Source organism: Bubalus bubalis, chromosome 6 (genome assembly GCF_019923935.1).
Source record: "Bubalus bubalis isolate 160015118507 breed Murrah chromosome 6, NDDB_SH_1, whole genome shotgun sequence".
Lineage (NCBI taxonomy): Eukaryota > Metazoa > Chordata > Mammalia > Artiodactyla > Bovidae > Bubalus > Bubalus bubalis.
Window position 1 is genome coordinate 32387056 of NC_059162.1, and position 25331 is coordinate 32412386.

Below are 25331 nucleotides of genomic sequence, written 5' to 3' on the forward strand. Positions count from 1 at the left end.
TGGCTTTCAGATCGTATGTTTATTTAAAAAAATAAAATGGATCGACAAAGTTACCACATTATTATGCATGCTAACAGGATTTCCCAAGCCCATGAGATATACCATATCTTGAGCAATAAAAAAATGACTTTCTCAACAATGTAAAGATAGGAAACTTTTCAATCCAAATTCAAAATCTTTATCAAGTTCCACCTCATAAGCTAGTAGGATATATCTGTGCCACAAGCTGAGCTCCTTGGTAAAGAAAGCTTGAGAAGATACTAAACAAGGATGTCACTAAAAAGATGATGATTTGTTAAAATTATAAAGCAACGAATTTTGGCCTGCAAATATTCTACATTAGAAATCTCCACCAGTGGGGATCTGCTCCCCATGACGATTTTACTCGGAATCCAGGATAATTACAAACACATGGTATTTTTTTCTTGCATGCTTTCTTGGGCCAACCCTGCATGACAACACGTACATTTACAGGATGGAACTTGAAATTCCCATTCTCACACAGGGATAGATAAGAAGTGTTATCAATAACAAAGAATAAAAGTTATACAACATTGATTATTATAAATTATTCTTGTTTTTAACCGCCCCATTCGCCTTAATATGTTCAGATTCTTTCCTGCAGAAAACATGAGCTTCCTATGTAACATCGTTACATCATTAATGATGATTAGAATGAGCTGTGGAGACCTTGATTCTGAAGACATGTATATGCAGGTGAGACGCAATCTGATTGCAAACACTGACACAGTAGCGAATCAAATCAAAGAAAGAGAAGACCTGGAAAATACAAAAAAAAAAAAAGAGAGAGATTATTAGATTCTCAGCACCTGCTCAGGCCATCCCTAAAGCTGGAGAGGCTTCTGACTTTCTCTTCTCCTGAAATTCATCTTCAATTCCATACAATTTAGTAACTCAATTTCCCCACAGATCTCCTTTATACCAAGGAGCAACAAACTCAGTGAATATTTTATGCTTTGTGGACCATACTTTGTCACACTGTTCAACTCTGCCTCTGAAGCATAAAAGCAACCACAGACAAGACATAAATGACAGGCCATAACTATGTTTCAAGAAAACTTTATTTACAAAACATGGCCACTGGCCCATACAGTATAGTCTGCCAACTACTGAAATACGGAACTTATGAGCCAGGATGTAGGCAGGACTAATAAGAATACAAAAGAATGACTAAAGACGAAGTCACAAGGAACTCTCATGAAGTCCCATAAATGTTTTCTGGTATTCTAAATCATTACAATTAAAAAAAAATTTTTGGCCACACCCCATGGCATGTGGGATCTTAGTTCCCTGATCAGGGATAGAACCCAAGTTCCTCATTTTGGAAGGTGGAGTTTTAACCACTGGATAACCAGGGAAGTCCCTAAATCATTATATGATCTATGTCTCAGGACTGGCCCACTGAAACAAGAAACAAGCAGCCTCCAAATCATGAAATAGAACACGGTACAAAACTTACCAGGGCTATCCAAAGTACAATATATTCATCAATAAAGCTGTTAAAATACTGGTCCAGAAACAAAAGTGCTGGACCTATGAATGCTGTGTCATGTAAATGCATCTCACTTTTAGTCATGTGTGCCACCTATGAATAAAAGAGAATGAGTGATGTAGGCAGCCATTTTCATTTTACAGCAATTGTGAGCTACACAATAATCAGTATTGTGATCAAATATCATGTTTCAAGAATCCTTTAGCAGTATCTACTGAATGTTCAAAACTAAGATGACAACATAGAGTGGGTTTGAGAGCTATACAGTGAAGGTATGTACCATGACAACTAAATACCCCCCTAAAAGCTCTTCACAAGGAGCCTTAAGTGTACAGAATGAGAATGAAGAATAGAGACAAACTAAATAATCAAATTAACCTGTGGATAGAAGAGTTGCAGAGGTTTTAGGGACTTCTGTTAATCTCAAATTGTAACTTCATGTAAGAGTGAAAACAGCTCCTATGTTGATGTCAAGAGATTTTCACGGGAGGAGAGCAAACTCTAGAATTGCTTAACAAACTGTGAAATAAAAACTCTGGCCATAAAACCAAAATAAGAAGAAAGTTAAAAACAAAACTGGTGCTTACCACAAGCTTATTGGTGATTTTGGCAGATACAAAACCAAATGTCAATATATAAAGACAGGGATGCTTTTCGAAAAGCTGAACTGCTGATTTCTTATAGATCATTGCAGCTAATGTAATTACTGATCCAATATGGAGGAAAGGAGAAAGGACACTTGTTCCCTGTTTAGAGTAAAGAGAAGTGAGGAATTAGTGGTATTCTATACCGATCAGATACTGTATGGATCTGCTTGATGTAAGACAGAGCAACGCAAACTTCTAAGAACTCATGGTGTCTGAAAGCCAGCAATTTTATAACTGAATACCAGAACTGCTAGGGAAAAGTAGCAGTGTGGACTGGTTAGGCACAAACTGATTTTATGTAAAGAGGCCAGACATATTTTACAAAGCAGATTGCACTCTTTAAAAAAGATACACGTTTTTAAAAGTGTGTGTGTGAGTATATGTGCATGCACAAAAATATGCAAATATGAAAATATAAATCTTTACATGTGTAAATAAAACAAGTTTCAGACACTACTTTTTTCTTTAATGCTAAGTGCAAATTCTCAATTAAAAAGTGATTTTTAATTAATTCAAGTAACAACTCAAATGAAAAACAAAGCAATTACAAAACTAAGTCCAAGTATAGAGATTACAAAACTAACTTTGAGCACAGACAATCACTGGAAATCTTAAGAAATACTTACTGCTATTGTTGATCCATTTTTTCCAACACCACCTGTGAAGATTACACGGAAGTAATTTGTACAGGAAAATATGGTCCCTGCTACAGTACAAAGCGCAGGAAAAAGTTTCATTTGAATATTCAGCACTGGAATCTTCAATAGGTAGAGAGAGAGAGCAATTAATATATACATATATATATACACACACACACATATACAGATTAAAATAACAAAACATTTATTTGATTCATATTCTGATATATTCTCCATTCCTTCTATACTTTGTTAATACTCAAACTGATGGAACTTTCCCTAGCCTTTCCATTATAAACAACATAACAAATCTCAACAAATGAGAGATTACATAAAAATTAATCTTACTTCTGATACAACTTAAAAAAAAAGGCTGATTCAACTTTATTAGTCTGTGTCATAGCTAAGTTCACCTAACACATCCCAGAAGTCTGGCAACACTGAATCAGGTTATCTTCCAGCCTTTTTATAAAAGAAGTGTGCTTTGCCTTTTTCTTTGTGCATTTTTTGAACTCTACTGATAAATCTGTAACTAGTTATTAATTGTTATGAGAAAAGCATAGAGTATAAAGGACTAGAAGTATGTGCAACAAGAATTAAAAAAATCTCCAAACTTGAGAATGGAAGACAAAGTTCTACTGAAAAGAGGTCCCAATTCCAAACTGTTGGGATATAAGATGCTAGCAAAAGCAGAGAGCAACTAAGAAAGCATTCATATTCAAGAAGCTTCTGACAATCTCAAATTGTAGCTTCACATAAAAGTAAAAACAGCTCCCATATTGATGTCAAGAGGTTCTCACTGGAGGACAGAAAACTCAGGGACAGGAGGAAAAATATATGACACACACCCAAGCAGGTACAACTCTATAATTGTGTATCCAAAATTTTAACATACAAGTTTACTTTCCAGAAGTAAGTAATAAATTTTTGTAGTGTACTGAAAATATGAATCAATTTACCTAAAGTAAGGGCGGTGGGGGGGGGGGTGCTGAGTAGATTGAGATCATGTATCTAACCTTGCAAACACAATAACCTCATTTAAAACAAAACACACTTGTACTAAATCTTAAAAATCATTTAAAATTTCCTTTTTACACTTCTCTTTTTAGCTTTTTTCAAGTCTCCAATTTTGTCCAGTATGGAAGGAAAAGAAAGCAATAGTAAAATGATACATTCTATTAAGAGAAACAAAATGGCTCTAGGAGTAAGATCCCAAAAGCAATGGTTTTCCAACAGCAATCATTCCAAAAACAACGGATTAATAGGCAATGAGTTCTTACAATGAAGACATTTTAATCAGGGCTGTTTATACTTTTCAAGGCTGCCATCTGCCTATATTTTAAAAATCAAATAAAGAAATGTGACATTGCCCATTCTTTTTGTGTTTAAAACCCCATGAAGATTGACAGATACAAAATTAAACATTTAGATACTCTGTTTCTTTAAAACTCTCAGGAACTCAGTTTATTTACACAACTCTAGGACCGCTTGCAAAACTGTAGTCTAAAAAAACAGGGGAAAATCAACTATTCAAATTTCAAGTTGTACTGTGGCAGTGTTTAATTTTCTAAAATGAAATACGTCAACTTAAAAAATTAAGCCCAGAACTTTATGGAGCACCTTAAATTGTCCCCTTCTTTCTCTAAGTGATCTCCAAACCCTTACAGTCCAAATTCGAAGTTTGTTTTCAATAAAGGAGAAAATCAACACCACAGGGCGCTCTGAATTCCAAGAGATTTCTTCTTTTTTTTTTTTCTTTGCTCTCATTCAGAAAACTAAAGATATCACAATCTAAATCTGATGCACCTGGCTGAAATTCAATACTCTGGCTAGTTCCCCTTTCCCTCCAGACAAAGGACCTGCCTGGCTAAGGAGGAAATACTACACTCTTTCAGATTTCAAAGGAAGCAAACCATTAATCCATTACAGGGGCATGCCTTTATTAGGGCCAGGGTACTAAATGAGTGCCAGTGACTTAGTGCCACAACTAAATGAGAGTGTAGCAGTAATTTGTGCCACAATTGAACTGAATAGCATCACAATTGTTTTTAAAATTTGGTGAAAATGGTTTAGGATCATGGAAGTTTTTGCTCTTTGAAAGAACAAACAGCAACATTAGAAAAGCCAGGCAAAGCTTGGACCACAAACCAAGCTACAGACTTAGGGGCAAAGAATCATAAACATTCTTAGGACCCTCTTCACTTGTGTCATATATGATAGCTATATACACCAAAACATTCACTCCTGAATGTAGGTTTATGCTTAAATTGATTTTTATATTCTCTAGAACCCTGCATATTGTAGGTGCTCAATATAAACTTGTCAAATAGATTAAGATGTCCTCCCTTTCTCTTACTCTCCATGTAGAACTTTTTTGAGATACTATGCAGACACATCTTGCCCCCTCATTAAGAAGGAAAAAGGAAGTTAGCTACAAGAAAATCTGAGGCAACGTGAAGGAAAATCTGAAGTCAAAGGAATCCCAAGTCCTACCACGTGATCCCTTAAAGATCAGCCCAACTGAAGCACCTATAAAAAGTACAAAAAGAGTTGTCACTTTCACCTCACTCAAGATCAAGGAGGGTGGACACAGTCTGTCTTTCTCAACCTTTCTCCTCCTGTCCTCATCTTCCTGGAATGTATTCAAGGTGATCAAAGTGCATCTACTTTATAGACACTGACAGAAAGCTGTATTAAAAACACCTTCATCTCAGGCCTACTCAGAGTGTCCTCAGTCTTTGAGGCTGGAAAGAATACAAACTCACCTGGGTCACAGTGTCTGCTCTATAGCTAGGGTGAAATCCTCAAGTTGTTGCTTAGTCTGGTTGTTGTTAAGTTGTGTCTGACTCTGCGACCCCACGGACTGTGGCCCAACAGGCTCCTCTGTCCATGGGATTCTCCAGGCAAGAATAGTGGAGTGGGTTGCCATTTCCTTCTCCAAAGGGTCTTCCCGACCCAGGGATCTAACCCCTGACTCCTGCTTGGTAGGCAAATTCTTTACCACTTACTTAGCCACCAGGGAAGCCCAAAATCCTTTGGACTCATGCCACAAATTATACAACCAAATAATACCTATCTAATGTAATTCATTTTCCAGAGATGAAAAAAATCTTAAGCTCTCAGGTTTACAGATTAAAACAGACACAGGTTTTGGTTGAATCACTTGGATTAAAGCAAAATATAAGTTACTAATAAAATACTCTTATAGGCTTTGTAAATTTCAGCATAAAGTATAATTTTGAGATTACTTTCTTCCAAAGAATATGGATATGTCTGTTTGTAAGTTGTCACCAACCTAGACAGCATTTTAAAAAGCAGAGACATTACTTTGCCAACAAAGGTCCATCTAGTCAAAGCTATGGTTTTTCCAGTAGTCATGTATGGCTGTGAGAGTTGGACTATAAAGAAAGCTGAGCGCCAAAGAATTGATGCTTTTGAACTGTGGTATTGGAGAAGACTCTTGAAAGTCCCTTGGACTGCAAAGAGATCCAACAAGTCCATCCTAAAGGAGATCGGTCCTGAGTGTTCATTGGAGGGACTAATGTTGAAGCTGAAACTCTAATACTTTGGCCACCTGATGCAAAGAGCTGACTCATTTGAAAAGAGCCTCATGCTGGGCAAGATTGAAAGGAGAATCTTTCAATTTTTCAATCTTTCAAAAGGAGGAGAAGGGGACTACAGAGGATGAGATGGTTGGATGGCATCACAGACTCAATGGAGATGAGTTTGAGTAAACTCCAGGAGTTGGTGATGGATTGGTGCGCTGTAGTCCGTGGGGCTGCAAAGAGTCGGACACAACTGAGCGACTGAACTGAATGTCTGATTTACTTAAGTATAAAGGCACTCCTGAAGTCTTGCAGTTTAACAGTAAGATACCTAATGAATTCTGAAACTTCACCTGTAATGTTTGTGTGTATGCTCAGTCATGTCCGACTCTTTGTGACCCCATGGACTGTGGACCGCCAGATTCCTCTGTCCATGGCAATTTTCCAGGCAAGAATACTGAAGTGTGTTGCCATTTCCTCCTCTGGGGGAAATCTTCCTGACCCAGGGATCGAACCTCTATCTCTGTGTCTCCTGCATTGGTAGGTGGATTCTTTACCAACTGTGCCACCTGGGAAGCTCTTCTCCTGTAAAGCTCCTCATCTGTAATAACACCCACAATTTGCTTAAACTGGATTCTAGAAGGTGTCTCCTGTTTTAACACACATTTATTTAACACACATCAACTGCTACTTAAAGAATCGACTGTCAGTGAAAGTAAACAGCAGGGGATTTTATGTGGATCCCTTCCAAAGTAATATTCCTTTTTTCAAGAGTGATATATATGATAGAAGATAGTTCCAAGACATCCCAAAAGGATAAGAAGCAATACACACAAAAAATGTCTTGTTTCTTGCAATGTATAAACTATGTAGTAAGTTTTGTGCATGAGAATAATTTCTTTTCTTAAAACACGGGGGGAAAGAGACAAACACACACACACAAATCCTAACCAACCTAAACAAACAAAAACTAACTACAACCTCCGGTAAAACAAACAAACAAAATCTCTTTGAAGGAAAAAAAAAAAAAAGCAAAAAGTAGGTGATCAATAAGCAGTAGATGGAAATCACTTACCTTTGCAAAATAGCTGATCTTCTAAAAATCAGCTTTAAGAAGACATTTACACCGTTTTTATTTGTTTTCACCATAAAGCTGCTTTCTTAAATATCAGTAAAAGTCTTTAAATGAGGATTTGGAAGGCAATTTCCATTTTATGTCCTCAGGCTCAAAAGAGACAAAAAATTCATTCCTGGGCCCTAAATAAATATCTCCTCTCCATTTTGGCACACAAATAGAGCACTGGAAGTATAGTCTTTCCTGAACTAAGACAATGCATTTCAAAACACCTTATTCAGCCATGAGCTCATGGGGTCATGTATAAAGAAAAAAGAAACAGAGTGCTTGAAGTCAATTATGGGAATCTGTACTGAAAACTGCTCAAAGAACACAAATATTTCTCTAAGCCTCTGAATATCACCAGAGAGGGCAAGTCCTTTCCTTTTAGTTTAATGATGGTAACAGTAGAACCAATGATACTAATAATAAGACATGGGTCTGGGAATCTGTTTCCTTATTGCAATCTAACCTCACTAATCCTGGAATTGAATTGCTGGGTCTGGGACCTCCAATTCAGTCTTGGGTCTGAGAGTTCCTCAGATTACTTCTTTAAACATATAATAAAAAATAATGATTGTATATATCTTGTCAATAAAGACAGGACAAAATATTTGATCCTTTTAAAGAAAAATAATTTCTGTTATGCACATGTACAGATTCTGTGTATAAATCTTAACAAAGGGAACATGTTTACTTGAAGCAAATTTACTGCCAGGCATCACCTAAAAATTAAGGATATGTGTACAGCCTGTGTGAATACACAACTACACCGACAACAATGCTTCCCGTACTTTCATGCTGATATGGATAATTAGGTGTATATACCTGACGTTGACTTGTTTCTAGACAATTAAGCCAGAAATTCTATTTTTTGCTATTGATATGTTGAAACACTACAAGTAATTTATATGTGTATAAGAGATGCAAAGTAATTTTGGAGGGGGAGATATTTTGGTATAAAACACAAAGCCTATGAAAAAAATAATATCATCAAGAGATAAAAAAAAAATAAGTGAGAGGCAAGCTTTAGGCTTTATAAAATAGTTTCAGGAGAAGACTACTTTTTCTTTCCTTCTACAGCCAAACTGTTTAAAACTATTACCTATTTAATATTTTTATAGCTACTTATAACTGTTTAACTATTTAATTAGCCTATGAGAGAGCAAAAGAAATAACATTATAGTGAAATCCAAGATCTACAGAGAGATACATAAATATAGGACATGTTTATATATCTATAGATCTTGGATTTCACTAGAAACAGTACTGGCATTTGAGACTAATGTGTAAAAAAGATGTGACTTTGAATGATACTATGCATGAACGGTTTCAGAATTTTCCTGGTTGACTAACGATTATTTTTATTCCTTCATTTCCCTCCTCACAAGGCTATCCTGTCAACAAAAGGCATTACGCATTTCTGGTAATAAATACTTAAGGAAACATGTTAATTATACTTCCTTGAGTATCAAATTCACCATCATTAAATGAGTTAGATAAAGGGAAAATTTTGCTCAGTAAATTTCCCTTATACTTAAATATTAATCTGACTTTTAAGAACTGTGTTTGTTTAGGAGTAGGAAAAATTCCAATTGTAAGAGCAGCCACAACTTCTCTTGAGGGCTTATCATCTGATGGACTGTTCCTGAGTGCTTTACACATACTCATTTAATCCACAAAATAACCTTATCAGACAGGTACTATTATTGTCCTCATTTTATAAGAGGAGAAAACTAAGCCACAGAGAGTTGAATAACAGATCAAGTTCGCTTAGTAGGCAGTGAAGCCAGTACCAAACTCAGGCAGTCTGGTTCCTTAGCCTGTGTTCTTGACCCCCCTGTATTATATATATGTTATATTCTTTCTCCAGAAGTCTGTGGAAAGAACTTGTGTTTCTTGGGGATGACTATATTTCAGGTCAGGTTGAAAATCAGGGTCTCAGCTTGTTGAAACAATCCTATAGCATTGATTTCAATAAGCATTTATTCTGTTCTGTGGTCAGAATTAATTTACTACCAAATTTCATTATTCAGCTTTAAGCATATAATGGAGAAACTAGTAGACTCATGTAGTTCAGCAAGAGAATAAAAGATCTGATTTAGTCTTATCGTTGGTTACCTTGATACACTACCTGCTGTTCCCTCACTTATACAATGGGATAACAAATAATAATTCTAAAGCCTTTAAAAATACCCTTGAAATGGACCTACTGAACCATATAACTCCAAATAGTAAAATTCACTATGCCCTAAAGAGAAGTTTGTGTCCTAACGTTGCTGTGACTTTTTGTTTCCAGAGAGAACAAAATAATTTAACATATCACCTTTTAACTGGATTATACTGGATTAGAAAAACACAAGCAAAAGACAACATGCATTACGTGGGATACACAATGTGAAGAGTTACCATAGATTGCCAAAAAGGTGGTCCTCCAATCACTGCCAGCAAATGCATGATTATTATGAAGATTTGCACTTCAGTCACATCAATTCTGATTAGGTACAAAAAGCCAAAAAAGCAGAATTACTCAAAACAATTTCAAGTTAATTACTTGCAAGCTTAGCAGCATTCCTCTATCATGCACAATAGAAAAAAAATCTCAAATATTGAGGAAAGGGGAAAAGGAGATGTCAAAAATTTGTTATGAGCAAAATCAAATAAAATCCAGGGCATTTTCATTTAATTTAATCAATTTCACAGAGCAATAAAAACCCCTCCTTTCTAAAGAAAATTTCTGAAGTTGGGTTGTAACTATAGCTTAACCTTTCTCACCAAAAAAAAAAAAAAAAAAGAAAAAAATAAGTGTGTGTATTAAATTTTGAATGTCAAGCAGAGGACTACACTGCACTGGTATATGAGATCTTGAAATAAGTGCTTTGCAGTATCAAATGGAAGAAATGGTGAGCTTTTACTAAAGTAACATAAATCACAGATGCAAAACTTACTGCCCTTTATATTCATTTAATGCCTTCCATGGTATGGGTGTGGAAAAAAAATTCACCCAATTTTCAAATTCTTATGCTTATTAGGTCAATTACTCTAAGACATCCAGAAAGAAGATACTGAAAGCAGTCAAGAATTAGCTTTGAGGTTGTTGAAAATGATCTTTACAGTCAAGAAGAGACAAACCTGGTACAAAAACAGGGCAGTAGAAATTAGAAGCCTGAGAGTCTGAAAAAAGAATACGGGCAAAAAGACTGAGAAGTAAAGCATAAACTGGTGTTCCTTTCCCTCTATAAACTAGCACTTTATATAATCTTGAGACTGTCCTTCTCAGGTTATTGGGTCCAAATGCCTTTCAGTTTCGATGATTTACCCTACGGTATGCTCACACAAAATGTTTGTACAAGGTTATTTATTACAGCATTATTTATGGTAGCAAAGCTTTAAAAATATCCCTCAATGAGGGAATAGTTATAGAAAGTATGGTATTGCACTTCCATACAATGGACTATTAGGTAGTCTTTTAAAAAAAGAATGGGACAGCTCTATCTGGTGATATGGAAAAATATCAGTTATATTAGGTGAAAAAAAAAAGTTGCAGAAAATGGTATATGCTACGTTTTGTGTAAAAAAAGAAAAATAATATTCCATTTTAATTTTTGCCAATAATTACATAACAAATTTCTGGAAGGATACATTACAAACTAAGAACAGTGGGTACCTACTGGAGAGGGCAGTGTGAGAACTGGACAGCTGGGAAATGCGGATGAGAAGAAACTATTCACTGCATAACTTTTTTATAATGTTAGTTTTTAAACAAAGTGAATAATTTATCTTTTAAGATAAACTAAAAAAATAAAATAAAATCAGTCTAAGAAAGTGGATAGCAACAACAGCAAGGGGGTTCAAATTCTAGAGCAAAACAGAGTCCCCATTTCTAAAATTGATACTTCAAGCAGACTATCTATAATGTGAGCTTAAGAAATATGAGTTTTATGCTCATAAACAACTAGACTGAAGCCAGTCTCTCACAACTGAAGAAACTGATCTTTGATTGCTCAAGAATGTTTTTTAAACAGAAGCGTATTAAGCTGCAAACACATAGTGATGTAGTTATCTTGATACACACATATATTGGAAAGAAAAATGGACTGAATTAGGCTAAAAAGAATCTGTAGAGCTGACCTGGTGAGTGATGTTGCCAATAAGGGGAATTACACTCAGTAGCAGACTCAGGAGACTAAGCAGGTGTCAAAGATGATCGACTTTGTCTTGGGTGGAGGAGGGTAGACATCTTACAACATTTTGCTGGATATATGAAGTAACCTTCTGGGAGGGGAAGGGCCAGAAGTATAGAATTACAAAATAAAAATGGAGGGAACCTCATGCAATTAATCTATGTACCTTGGATGAATGTAAGAGATTAGGAAACATGAATGATCTTTACAAAGCCCCAAATTGGGATTCCTAGGGAGATTTTAATGGATTTTATAGCCTGTTTGGAAACTCTGAAGACAGAATTTTGTAAACAATTCAGATAATATCACTGAATTTAGATCAACAATGTCTTAATGTTAGGAAGGAGAGTCAAGGAAAACTTACTTACCAGTTGGTAATTAGTTAAGAATATTTTTTTCCCATGTGATTATATGATTTAGAGGAATACTCTGTACTCCCTCCTACTCTCAATCATGAGAACTGCCTATTACCACTCCTGGATGTGTGGCTCTAATCATTCTAATGATTATCAGTCTAATCACCGACTGTTAATGAAAAAGAGTGCAGTGTAAGGCTATCCCCAAAGACAGAAAAAGCAAGCTAAGAGGGACACGGGGCAGAAACAATTAACAGTGAACAAGAATTAATAATTCTGTTTAGAAGAGAATTGGTTACCTGACAGTCCATTTTTTCATCCTCCACTAAGAAGTCTCTCAGTATGGGCTGAATTTACTGTGACACATATTAGGAGGGGGCTCATCTTATGTTTTTTTGGCTATACAGAAAAGACATAATTATCTAGAGGGAAAATTCTATATAAAGGCAGGAATTTGGCATTTCTATAGCCACTTGCTTATAATTTTTTCTTCAAAATGACAACATGGGTGATAACATTTTCAAGTGCTGGAACTATTTCTCTAAAACAAAAGCAAACAAACAAACAAAAAAATCAATCTCCACAACTACAGCAAAAAATAAACCCTTCAGAGTACAAGGGCTATGGGGTAGAAAACCACCTAAAACACCACAGTGATTTTTTTAAAAGACCTGGGAAAACCAATCTCATTATCTGTAGGATTAGAGTCCCACAGCCTAAGAGTTTCAGACAGGGGGGAACTAGATGATAATAAATACAATTTTCTATAACCATGAAAGTATTTAAATATCTTGACTGGTATTGGTTAATAATTTCTTACTTCTACTTTATTTTAGAATAGGTTTTGTCAAAGAACAAAAGAAAACTCCCCAAATGCTGTGGATAAATCTATGAGTGCTCTGGTCAGAACACAAAAAATTACTACAACAAGCCAACAACAAACAATATCCTGGTGGTTGTCACAGAAGAAAGATGGAAAAAAGGCAAACTGGTTGTGGAGACAGCTCTCTCATTTTTCTGATTGGGAGGCTGCAAGTGTGGCAGTCCTGAGTAAAAATAACCTTAGAGACTCATAGCAAATCCCTTGGTCCATCACTCCTTACAGCATCCTAGTGATCTACTGATTAAGAGGTAAAGATATGAGGGTGTCCTAAATAAATAGGAGTAATTTAAACTTCTGAACAGGAAATAGAAATTTTCTAGTTGGAGTGATGATCTCAGGGAGCCTTCATCACCATAGAAAGGCAGCTTAGAAAGTTCCCTGATCAGGACAATTACTACATGAGAAGTACAGCTTTTAAAAAAAGTGATTAAGGGATATAACAACTCCGAATCATTTAAGCTACCTAATTGTAAAGAAAATTTCTATTCTGAATGCTTCATTTTATGCATTTGGTTTGAATTCCAACAAGACTCAGCATTAACTGAGGGATGTGAAGGGATTTAACTGACATTCTGTGAACACTAATAAGCATGTTAATCATTATTTCCTAGAATTTTTAATATCAGAAATAAGACAATTTAATCTAGTTTTTTTCCACATATGACATGTGTATTACAAAGATGTACTTGCAGTTAACTTGGAAGTTAATTTTTCTGTTAAACTACATATAATAAATATGATTTTTTAAACTGGGTTGGCTACTAGCTTAGTTAACAGAGAATGTGCACTAGGGTTAAATTCACAATGTCACAGAAATTCTGATTTGTATAATCTGACTTGTCAGTTGTTATTTTAAAAGAAGTATTCTTCTTAGAAGTCACTGAAGCGGGCTGGAGTCCTAGTTAAGGATTAGATTGTTATTAATCACAGACTTGCAATTATTTGTAAATGAATCTGATGTTCTAGGGAATTTATACATAAGCAGAATTGGATGGCATCATTAACAATGGACATAAGTCTGCGCAAACTTCGGGAGATGGTGAAGGACAGGGAAGCCTAGTGTGCTGCAGTCCATGGGGTTGCAAAGAGTCAGATTCAACTTAGTGGCTGTATTGGTATTAGTAGACTGAAGACTGACCTAAAAATTCAACATACTGCCTTCCAATTCTACCCTTGATAATGGGCAAACTGGGCATGACAAACTTAATGTTAATAACATTAAACATATAGCTAAGAGACAACTAAGAGTATTTTAAAGTCAAGTGTTATATATCTGAGAAAACTAAAACAAAACAATCCATTCAGTGACTTTGAATAAGAGAAAAACAGGCAAAGGCTAGAACAGAACAAGTCCTCTAAGAGGAATGAAAGTTTAGGTCTCAAATTTAAGGGGCAGCCTATCCTTATCACCTTTGGAAATAGAAAAATTAGAAGAGAGGACTCTTATCTCATTTAGTAATAATCTCAGAGTTAAATAAAGAGGTCATAGACATAGCCTTCCTCTCAAAATAGCAATATCAATTTTGGAAGAAACCTAGAAATTAGTGGGAGTTATTAACACAGGCCTTATAATGAAAATGAACACTTACTATATATGATAAGCACCGTAGTCAGCACACAGCATTTTTTTAGTTTTTTAACCTTCACAACTATCCTGGGAGGTAGGAAATATTACCACCATTTATAGATGAGGAAATCTGGTCAGATACGGTAAGTAACTTTTGCAAGGTTATAGAATGATAAGTGGAAGAGTCTTGAAAGAAATTAATATTGTTCCTCCACAGTGCTGAAACTCTTCTAATTTTCAGTCTACTAACCATATGGGACAAACATTTGACATATGCTTTTAACTTGCTATCATTAAGATGTCTGTATGTTTTAGCATGACACTTCTCATATTCTAACACAATTTACCCTAAAATGGCAGAATACAACAGGCAATGGCTAACACAGGTTTAGATACTAATAAATTGAAATAAGTTGGAAATAAATTAGAAAGAACAACTCTTTCTGAAGCTTAGAACGTCCTCTGAACTTTGTAAAGAAAAAAGAAAGTACATCTGACAATTTCATTTCTATGATCAAATCAGTTATAGCAACACACATTAAAAGCAAAGGAAAATCTATGCAAGTTAGCAATTGATAAAAGTAAAGACAATATATCTGGAGAAAAAAATGTATTTCCAAAACATTTTTCATGATGGTAAAATTAAAATACATTTTAAAAAACATTTTAATAGGAAGCACTCTATAAACAGAAGGTACTTTGTTATAGACAGACAAGGTGAAGGTAAAAGAGTCAATATCTTGACTATTAATTTAATTAAGAACACTAGTGGAAAAACCTTTGGTAAGTTTAATATTAATAAATGAGCTATCAAAAATTATAAATCTAGACAACTGCAGTGAGTATAAAGCTTCAGGTCTTTGGAGAAAGTACTAGACACAGGCTAAAGGTAAAGGAGTGCTAGAGAATGACACATCCTAAACTATGCACATTATTCTACTCTAGGAGGGAATCTCACAAATAACTATGCCAATATGTTGTAATTCAACTGAAAATGACTTCAGTTTTGCTTCTAAAACATGCCTATAGTACTTCTTAATATATTCCATATTCCAAGTTAATTTGAAAAAATGGTGTAGGACATCCCTCACTATTAATTTGTCCCCACAGCCACCACTACCACCACTGAATAAATGGATTTACAATGCTGCAAGATGCTTTTCAGAAAGCACGCTACTATCAGAGACTCACTATTTCTATCATATTACTGAAACATTTTTGGATATGGGGACTCAATGCACAAAATGTAATACAGCCTTCTAGCTTTGTATTATAGAGGAGCCTGGTGGGCTGCAGTCCATGGGGTCTCTACGAGTCGGACACGACTGAGCAACTTCACTTTCACTTCTCACTTTGATGCACTGGAGGAGGAAATGGCAACCCACTCCAGTATTCTTGCCTGGAGAATCCCAGGGACGGGGGAGCCTGGTGGGCTGCCGTCTATGGGGTCGCACAGAGTTGGACATGACTGAAGCAACTTAGCAGCAGCAGCAGCAACAGCCGTGTACTGCTAGAATGATCTATAATATGAACAGCTCCCCAATATTATTTTTTTCCAATACTATTTAAACTGTAAAAGTTTTTTTGAAAAACTGTTTTTCTTGTAAATAAAACCTTTCAGACTAAAGTGTAAAGGATTCTGGAAAATTTCACAGGGAAACCACTTCCTAGTAAGTTTTTTTTTAACTTTTAAAAGTCATAAGGCCAAAATTATAATTCTAATATGAAGGGGGAAAAAAGACTATTACTTAATCTGTTAGCATTAAGGAAATAATATTTACCAAAACAAAATAGAAAAAAGAAAGTATTCAAAGAACAACCAATAGTAACATGAAAAGCTAAGAATACTTAGTTTTTAAAGCACAACTAAGAGAGGAAAACAGTAAGCAAAACAAATAGAAGTGACAATAGCTTCTAGTATTATTTTTTTAAACCAAGATCATTTAATAGAAGCAGAAGAACTAGTACCAGGTATCTTAAAGAATATTAAAAGAATAAACAGAATCTTTCCTATATAATTATAAAAAAGCTTCTCAAATTACCTATCTAAGGAAAACTCTGCTTGGCTTATTTTTTTCAAAATATAAATACCAAAAAGTTCTGTTTAATGGTGGAAAGGTATTTGTTTCAAAAATATTACATAGAGCAAAAATAATATAAGGTCCATCAGGTAAATGGGAAAGAACTGTTTTTAGCATCAAATCACCAGAAATATTAATTTCAAAAAATTTTAATAGGGTGGATTTTTATTGCCCTATTATATATTAAAATTATTTGTTTTCTAATGACCTGTTTGTCTGTGAAATACCACCAGGAAGACTTTTGAATTTTTGTTTTTTAATTACTCTGTGCATGACAAAGGTGCCGTCTTTATTGAGTTCACGCCATTGTTCATTGGACAGCATGTATATTCTAGCAGTTACCGTGAAGTTCCAGAACCAAGGTCCCAGGGTTCCTGTGAGAAGCTGGCATATTATAATTATGATCTGGGACTCTGTAACATCCAATCTATGCATAAGGAAACAAACATTTCAAAGTAACTTTACTCAGAACTTTTGCTAAAGAGCCCTACGAAAACAAGGGAGCAAAAACAGATTTAAAATGCAGCATTCTCCTTATAAAGACATCTGAAGATTCAATGATACAATTTATACAGCACTATTATTATCCCTATGCATACAGGTATTCTCACCCAAATCAAAATAGTATAGAAGTTTAAAAATCAAAACTAATACACTGAACAAATGACTTACAAATAGGCAGTTGGCAACAATGCAACTAAAAACACACAGTCAATGCTCAGTTACCTAGGAATGTTGAATACTGCTTGTCAAAAATAATCACGCTGTCTGTGACATAGGTCCCTTCAGTGCCAGAACCTACCCAGACTTCCTGGTGGATAAAAATACTTCCCAGGAGCCCCAGTGGACAGTCATCTATGTGTCTGCAAAACCACTAATCATCTGACACCCCTTTACTTCTCCGTACCTCATCCTGCTCCTGCCTTTGCAAGCTCAGTAAAATTTATCACATGGATGTAGAAAGGGCAGGTAGGAAAGTGAACGTGTGACTTCTTTTGATACGGTCAGAGCAAAAATCAAATTGGCCATTTATCTATCCTGCTTCCGGATAATCTCTAGTCTAGAATCTTATTCTTCTTCCTCTCTCATCTCTTAATTCCTCATAAGCATTATATCTCTCTACTGTATGGGATTACTTTATTAGTCATAAAAATCATTAAAACATCCAATGCAATCACTAAAGAAGTTTTGGAACACATGGTGACAGAAAAAGAGAGGCAGTATAGAAGAGACTTCAATAAAAACTACACAATAAAAATTAAGAACTTAGGAATGAGAATAAGAAGTCTATGATTTTACCTGATGATCTGAGAGTCCAAACTACAGTCTAGGTTTTACATTAATATAAATAGTTATTTTAGTATGAAAGTGAAGTCGCTCAGTCGTGTCCGACTCTTTGTGACCTCATAGACTGTAGCCTAACAGGCTCCTCCGTCCATGGGATTTTCCAAGCAAGAATACTGGAGTGGGTTGCCATTTCCTTCTCCAGGAGTTCTTCCCAACCCAGGGACTGAACCCAGGTCTCCCGCATTGTAGGCAGACGCTTTACCGTCTGAGCCACCAAGGAAGTATTACCTATAATAATTTCATAAAATTTAAATGGGCAAGTCCAACTGAATTAATTATTACTGAGGGGAAAAAAAACAGGAACTAGAAACTAAAAGGAAAATCTCTGGTACTAAATAATTCATGTGATAAATCTTAAACATTTAAAGACAGGTAGACCCTATACAGGCATTCAATAGGAAACTTCCTTCTTCTTTTATTTTTTATTGAAGTATAGTTGACTTACAATGTCATGTTAGTTTCTACTGTATAGCAAAGTGATTCAGTTATACAAGATATAACATTATATATATATAAAATATATGCTTTATATATATAATACACATATTCTTTTTAATATTCTTTTCTATTATGGTTTATCTGTGCTATATAGTAGGATCTTTTTGTTTATCTATTTTATATATAGGAAATTTCCTAATTCTTAATCTACAGAAAGTAGATTATGTATTAACAGACAACAATTTTTAATTACTTGGAGGTAGGAGGTCTCTGAGTACTTATTCTTTATAGAGGTTATTTGGATAAGAAGATGAACTTGATTTGTCAGACTACCAGTAAATACATAGCCTAGTAACTTTTTTCAATTAACTACAGACAAGGAAAAAGTCATAAGTTATTTATTTACATAGGAATAAATGTTGGTGGCCAGGTTTTTGGTTAATGTAAATGTGAAACCTCAGATGTATGAACTGAAAAATGCCATAAGCTGAAATAATATCTGTAAAAGTAATAGATTCAAAGAAGGAACCTTAGATATCAAAACACCTACAAGTTGGGAAATGAGGCTCACTAAAGTCATGGGCCTTGCCAAAGCTGAGATGCAGATAATATAGAGATAACACCTGAGGAAAGACACTGGCATGAGTTCAATCTATTACAATTTCTTTCTTTTATTCTCTTCTGAAAAGATAACTTGAGTATTTTTTTTCCCCTGAAATAGTAATTTAATGGCTTTACCTTTTACAATGTGTAAGATTTTTTAAGGCCTTCATTTTATATAAATATAGTTTTATTAAAAATTGTTTAGGGTTTCTAAGCATTTAATTTATAAAAATGATTCTATACATACAAGTTATATATTTAAAAGTATCTAGATATAGAAGGCTTAGGCCTTAAGAAATATGAACTCTTTCATTTAATATAATGCATGAACAATTAAAGACTATTTTACAAATGTTTACCCATGAGCTTCAATTCATAATTTTTCTTTTCCTCCTAACCTATGCTTCTATGAAGTTCTAACATCTAAGGCCATATCCCTCCCTCAGTTTTTCATATCCAGGGCTAGGAAAAGTTCCAAAGGTATAAACTGGGTCAAGAAGGGTCCCAATTAGTAGTACTTATCTCCATCAGATCTCTACTTGCTTAGTCCAGAAGCGCCGTCAGGACAGAGGTCTGTCTAGATGTGAAAGGTATTGATACTCTGTGCAAGGCAGCTTTTAGCAAATCAGATTTCAGTGATCAGAGCAAAGATACAGCTCATAATTCCATTCATTTCTATTCCCTACAGTATGGCCTCATTTTGAGTCTTGGCAGCATTTAGCATTGTTCTCTTTTGAAATTCATCCCTCTTCTGGCTTTTCATTCTGGTATGCCTCCTCCTACTCTGGCTGTTCAATAATTTTCACAGGCTTCTTCTAGGCTTGCTCTCTACATTTTCTGCTATTCTTATTCTGTTTGGATGTCTAAAATCCCTCACATACATGTTCTAGAGAAAACTATTTCTTCAAATAGGTTCCTCTCCCTCACATACATGTTCTATAGAAAACTATTCCTCCAAATAGGTTCCTTTTCCCATCTAGAAGGGGAAATGGGACTCATTCCAACCTCTGCTCTCTCATTCATTCTCCATATTCATATACAGACTATGGCCTATAGTTTGTACCTGTTAAGTTTCTCTCCAACATATCCCTTTCTTGTCTTTTTTTTTTTTTTTTTTAAGATTTTTTGATGTGGACCATTTTTAAAGTCTTTATTGGATTTGTTATGATACCGCTTCTGTTTCATGTTTTGGTTCTTTGGACACAAGGCATGTTGTATGTTAGCTCCCTAACCAGGACTGAACCCACACTCCCTGCATTGGAAGGCAAAGTACCAACCACTGGATGGTCAGAGAAGTTGCCCCTTTCTCTACAATAGCACTGTGACTGTGCCAGTTCAGATTTCATCATTCCTCATATTTAATTACGTTAATGCCTCCTAAAGGATCTAACTTCTGTCATAGCCCTCTCCAATTCACCCTCCAAACTGTTGCCAGACTGATCTTTTCTCATTTCCTGCAAAGGTTCTCCACTGATTGAGGATGAAAAGCCCTCATTTCTTGGCAGAATACAGAAGGCCCATGATTTTCCGGTTCTTCTCCAGCCTTATCTCCTACCATACCCCTACAGGCATCTTATGATTTAACAATATAGAACTGCCTGCAATTCTCCAAGTATATATTTCATCAAAGGAATATACCACATAGGCAATTTCAAGACTGGCAAAAAGAAAGCAGTCACAGCAAACCACTCCTAAAAATACTGTCTATTTAACCCTTCCCCTGCTCCATGGTTCATTTTCTTTCCTTTCTTCACTTCCCACACTGTAAGACTGGTGCTGCTTTACTTGAAAGGAAAGAAAATAAATTAGGACTAAATGATAAATAAGCTTTCAAAATAAGGGTTTGAAAGTTAACCCTAACATAATAACCAATGAAACATAAACTATGTGAAACCCAAGTACTACAAATTCTGCTATTTTTGAAAACAATAACATCACTAACAATTAAAACTGAATTAGGGCAAATCAAGTGATCTTTTTAGTCCTTTATATTTTGTGGTTTTTACCTAATGCAGATAAAGACTATGAAAACATTACTGAGATTACAATGAAACTATGAAAATATTGAAAAAAATCTGTACACAATATTTTTGATTACTGCTTTTTTTTTTAAAAGTATCTAATATCTTCTATATTTTCTGAGCGTAGATCATTTTATGAACTGTTGATGAATGCACAGAATACAGTTTTCAATTAGAAACTCATGGCCACTATTGTCACTTAAGCTGTGCTTTACACACATTCTCTAAATCCCTCTATTTTTAAGTCATTCCAAGACATGTCTTTTAGTTAACATTCAAATTATTATTAATTATTCATTTACTGTCATAAGAACATCTTAAATCCTATTTAAATAAGGTTAGCAAAAATCACCTGAAGAGAACTTGTAGGGGACAGCTAAATTTCTATGCATTCTGGCTTTTTCAAGGACTAGAAAACTAAGTTTATCAGTGACCTAAAATTTTAAAATTCATTAATGATTTGTCTTAATGAAAGACTTGGTTAAGATGGTCTCCTATCACTTCACATCAGAGATTTTTATTATGATATTCCATGAAGTTTTCAGAGTCTTTTCTCACGTTCTTTTTCATTTAACCTACACCAGGAAAAAAATAAAAGACTAACTACAGTAGTGTAAATCAGATCTATAATACTTAAACACGAGTTGGTGAATTCCATCCTTAACCTTTCCAAGACTGGCTTACTCATTAATATTTACACACACACACAATATTTACAGAAAAGCACTAATCATCAAGTAGGAACTATTCATTTTGAGTTTAAAGAAAGTTCCTATTTCATTTTTTAAATTCTTAAGCATTTTGTTGGCAGTAATAATCTATATGGTGTGCTCATGTCCACTAAAATATCAAGAGCTTAGATATTTACAGACTCATAAATAAAAACAATGTGAAGAGAGTAAAATCTAATTAAGCTATGATATTTAAAGAGTTGCTCTTAGCTTTCATAAACTATCTTTTCTTTCCTGCAAATACAACTTCATAGGTCAAAATAAAACACAGTATTAAGATGAATAACAGTGCGGAAAAAGAAAAATGAATTTGAGGGAAATACAGTTGGATATGAGTGAAGGGGCTATTATTTTACTTTAAAAATATTGGCTGGGAGTTTCTAATATTTCCTTTTAAACAGTGTGACAGAAGGACACATGATAAAATAATGAAAATTTCTTTTATTTACTAGTGATTTGATCAATTTCTAATACTTAAACATCTATAAGCAACATTCTTCATATCTGAGAGAGAAAAAGCACACACCATTAAGTGTTACTTACATTCCAAATCGTAATGTTCCAGAAACATATGTTTGCCAGTGTGCACAATAGAACATGAATGTCCCAGCAAAACAGCAAAAAAACATCCAATCAGGGTTTGTCCCCAGTTGCACTGCAATGCAAGTTCCAAGAACCACAAAAACTGAAAAAGAAAGATTACAATGAAAACTAAACAATCTGATTAACAAACATTAACTAAGCTGGTAATGATTTTCAGTTCAGTTCAGCTCAGTTGCTCAGTTGTGTCCGACTCTTTGCGACCCCATGAATTGTAGCACACCAGGCCTCCCTGTCCATCACCAACTCCCGGAGTTCACTCATGTCCATTGAGTCGGTGATGCCATCCAGCCATCTCATCCTCTGTCGTCCCCTTCTCCTCCTGCCCGCAATCCCTCCCAGCATCAGATTCTTTTCCAATGAGTCAACTCTTCGCATGAGATGGCCAAAGTACTGGAGTTTCAGCTTTGGCATCAGTCCTTCCAAAGAACACCCAGGACTGATCTCCGTAATGATTTTAGAAGAAGCAAAAAGAAAACATGCTATGAATGTTTAATCTTTTTTTAGTCATCTACGAAACAGGAAAGCAGGCTATAGTCTTTTATATTAACATTTACCCTGTAACTTCAATCTGTTATTTCACTATACCACTAGGTGAAAACAAACTTCTTGAAAGCAACTAAAATACTTTAGCATTTTTTGGGAATATATGCATATCTCGTTTTATTACACTTTACAGATACTGTGCTTCCAGATATTGCATTTTTTTTTTCAATTAAAGGTTTGTGGCAGCCTTGCATTGCATGTCTATCAGTGCCACTTTCTTTTCAACAGTTTTAGCTCACTTAGTATCTCTGTGTCACATTTTGGTCATTGTTAAAATACTTCCAATTTTTTTCCATTATTACATTTGTGTACTAATTTGTGTAATAATTACCTTAGTGTACTTTTTTTTAGTCTTTTCATTGAAGCCCACTATCACAGTTACAGTCTAAGTCTACAATGAAATTCCAAATTTCTGTATAATATCCATTTAAATTAAAGACTATCTTATAAAACTGATCAACATTTATCTACCAGTACAAAATTAATAGCTAATATAACCTGGAGTAGAATCAGAATTCATAAATATCTTTAGAGTTGAAATAATGGCTGAATTTACTAAGTGTTCATATGAGATGTCTAAAACAGGCAAATTCATAAAGATAGTAAGTTAGTGGTTACCAGGACCTGGGGGAAGTAGGGAATGCAGAGTGACTACTAGCAAATGATTCCTTTTTGGAGTGGAAAGGAAAAAATTGACATCTGACAAAATGTTTTGGAATTAGAGGGCTTCTCTGGTAGCTCAGCTGGTAAAGAATCCACCTGAAATGAAGGAGACCCCAGTTTAATTCCTGGGTCAGGAAGATCACCTAGAGAAGGGACAGGCTACCCGCTCTAGTATTCTTGGGCTCCTCTGGTGGCTCAGCTGGTAAAGAATCTGCCTGGGAGACCTGGGTTTGACCCCTGGGTTGGGAAGATCCGCTTGAGAAGGAACAGCTACCCACTCCAGTATTCTGACCTGGAGAATTCCATGGACTGTATAGTCCATGGGGTCGCAAAGAGTCAGACAGGATTGAGCAATTTTCACTTTTCACTTTGGAATTAGATAATGGTAACGGTTGCATAATTTTGTGACTACCCTAAAAGTCACTAAATTGTACACTTTAAAAGGATGAATTTTATAGTAAGTGAATTATATCTTAATAAAAACTTCAAAAAGGCAAAAACAAAAATACAAAGACTATGAATTTCTTAGTCTCCCATTACTGAACTCTCACCTATAATTTATGAGATTTTTTTCATACAATTATGCCCTAAGAATTTAAAAACAACAGGTGCCAAAACAATAATATTTAGGGTTAAAAATAACTTAGGTAGAAATTAATTTCTAAATTTCCTGATATTATCAAATGAACAAGTATTAACCAGCTTTATATTTTTTGACAATATTAAAACTTAATATAAAATCACTTCTTCTGATAACTACTATAGTATCACAAGCCTGTTATTTATCTTATCATTGTTTTCATATTCCTTTTAACACTGTTAATCATTCACATTAAAAAATCAATAATACCTGTCGATAGTGAATCACACCCATGATCAAAAAGTTCTCCCAAAGGAGAACTACTATTAGTTCTTCTTGCCTGTTTTCCATCAATAGCATCCAAAGACTGGTAAATGAAAAGGCCGCATGCACAAGCAATATACGCCCACAGGGGTGCCTGTGAAATAAAATTTAAAAAACAGTAACAAGACATATTAATATTATGTTTGGCGAGTATATTTTTACTTGCAGATATGTTATCTTCATTCTCCAGAGAAGTTGGAAGCTATGGGAAAGAAGATCCGGGTGCTACATAATGAAAAACTTCTCAAAACAATCAGAATTATGAGAGAATTAAATTCCCTGTTTTGCAGGGATACTCAAGCAGATGCTGGGTAACTACTTCACAGGGGTAATACAGAAATGCCATGTGAGATTAGATTAGGTGACTTGTGTAAGATTCCTCCTAACATTTAGACTCTAAGAATCAATTAATGAATAGCTAATAAGGTTTTTCCTAAGTTGTATTTTTGAAGATGTTCAAAAAGAAAATTTCCATGTTAAACTCAGTTGGAAAACACTGGATTAAACAATGTTAAACCGATTTTTCCACTGTAGGACTGCTTCCAGCCCTTAAGGTTGCTAATGCATAGTGTGCATGTTCAAGGAGGATACAACATGCTGCCATTTCCCAAATGTATTTGAGCATGTGACTTATTTTTTTCACTGTTTCATGAAGCAACACTATGGAAATAATGATCTATTTACTAGACAGAGTGCTTATATTACTTTTCAAATACTTATTATGGTCACATTTTCAAGAAACAATTTCTCTTTTGTCAGACAGAAACTAAACCACTAAAACTGAATTTAAATGTGATGCATTAAAAAAGAGAGCTTCTATTTCGTATGTTCTCTGTAAGAAAGTGAGAGTTTTTGCATCATTTTTTCCTATTTTTCATTGCCTAGGGCCATGAAAACAATTTTATAACCACAAGATATTTTCTCAGATATTGGTTTTCAAGTTAACTGTA

The 25331-nt window shown here is 34.8% G+C and overlaps 1 protein-coding gene across 4 annotated transcripts in view; it reads right to left on the minus strand.

The window, feature by feature from the left end:
* CEPT1 (choline/ethanolamine phosphotransferase 1) overlaps positions 1–25331 on the minus strand; it is a 35713-nt gene continuing 10382 nt past the window's right edge. For 3 of the 4 annotated variants that reach the window (XM_006045626.3, XM_025288113.2, XM_044944562.1), the window contains 7 exons: positions 24328–24475; positions 22212–22353; positions 9867–9951; positions 2787–2918; positions 2101–2259; positions 1481–1606; positions 1–780 (listed from right to left, as the gene is read on the minus strand). In XM_006045626.3, the coding sequence (XP_006045688.1) occupies positions 661–780; positions 1481–1606; positions 2101–2259; positions 2787–2918; positions 9867–9951; positions 22212–22353; positions 24328–24475 (912 nt within the window). In that variant the 3' untranslated portion in view covers positions 1–660. Of the gene's footprint in view, positions 781–1480; positions 1607–2100; positions 2260–2786; positions 2919–9866; positions 9952–16870; positions 16956–22211; positions 22354–24327; positions 24476–25331 lie in introns of all 4 variants that reach the window. The other variant, XM_044944561.1, reaches the window with a different exon arrangement.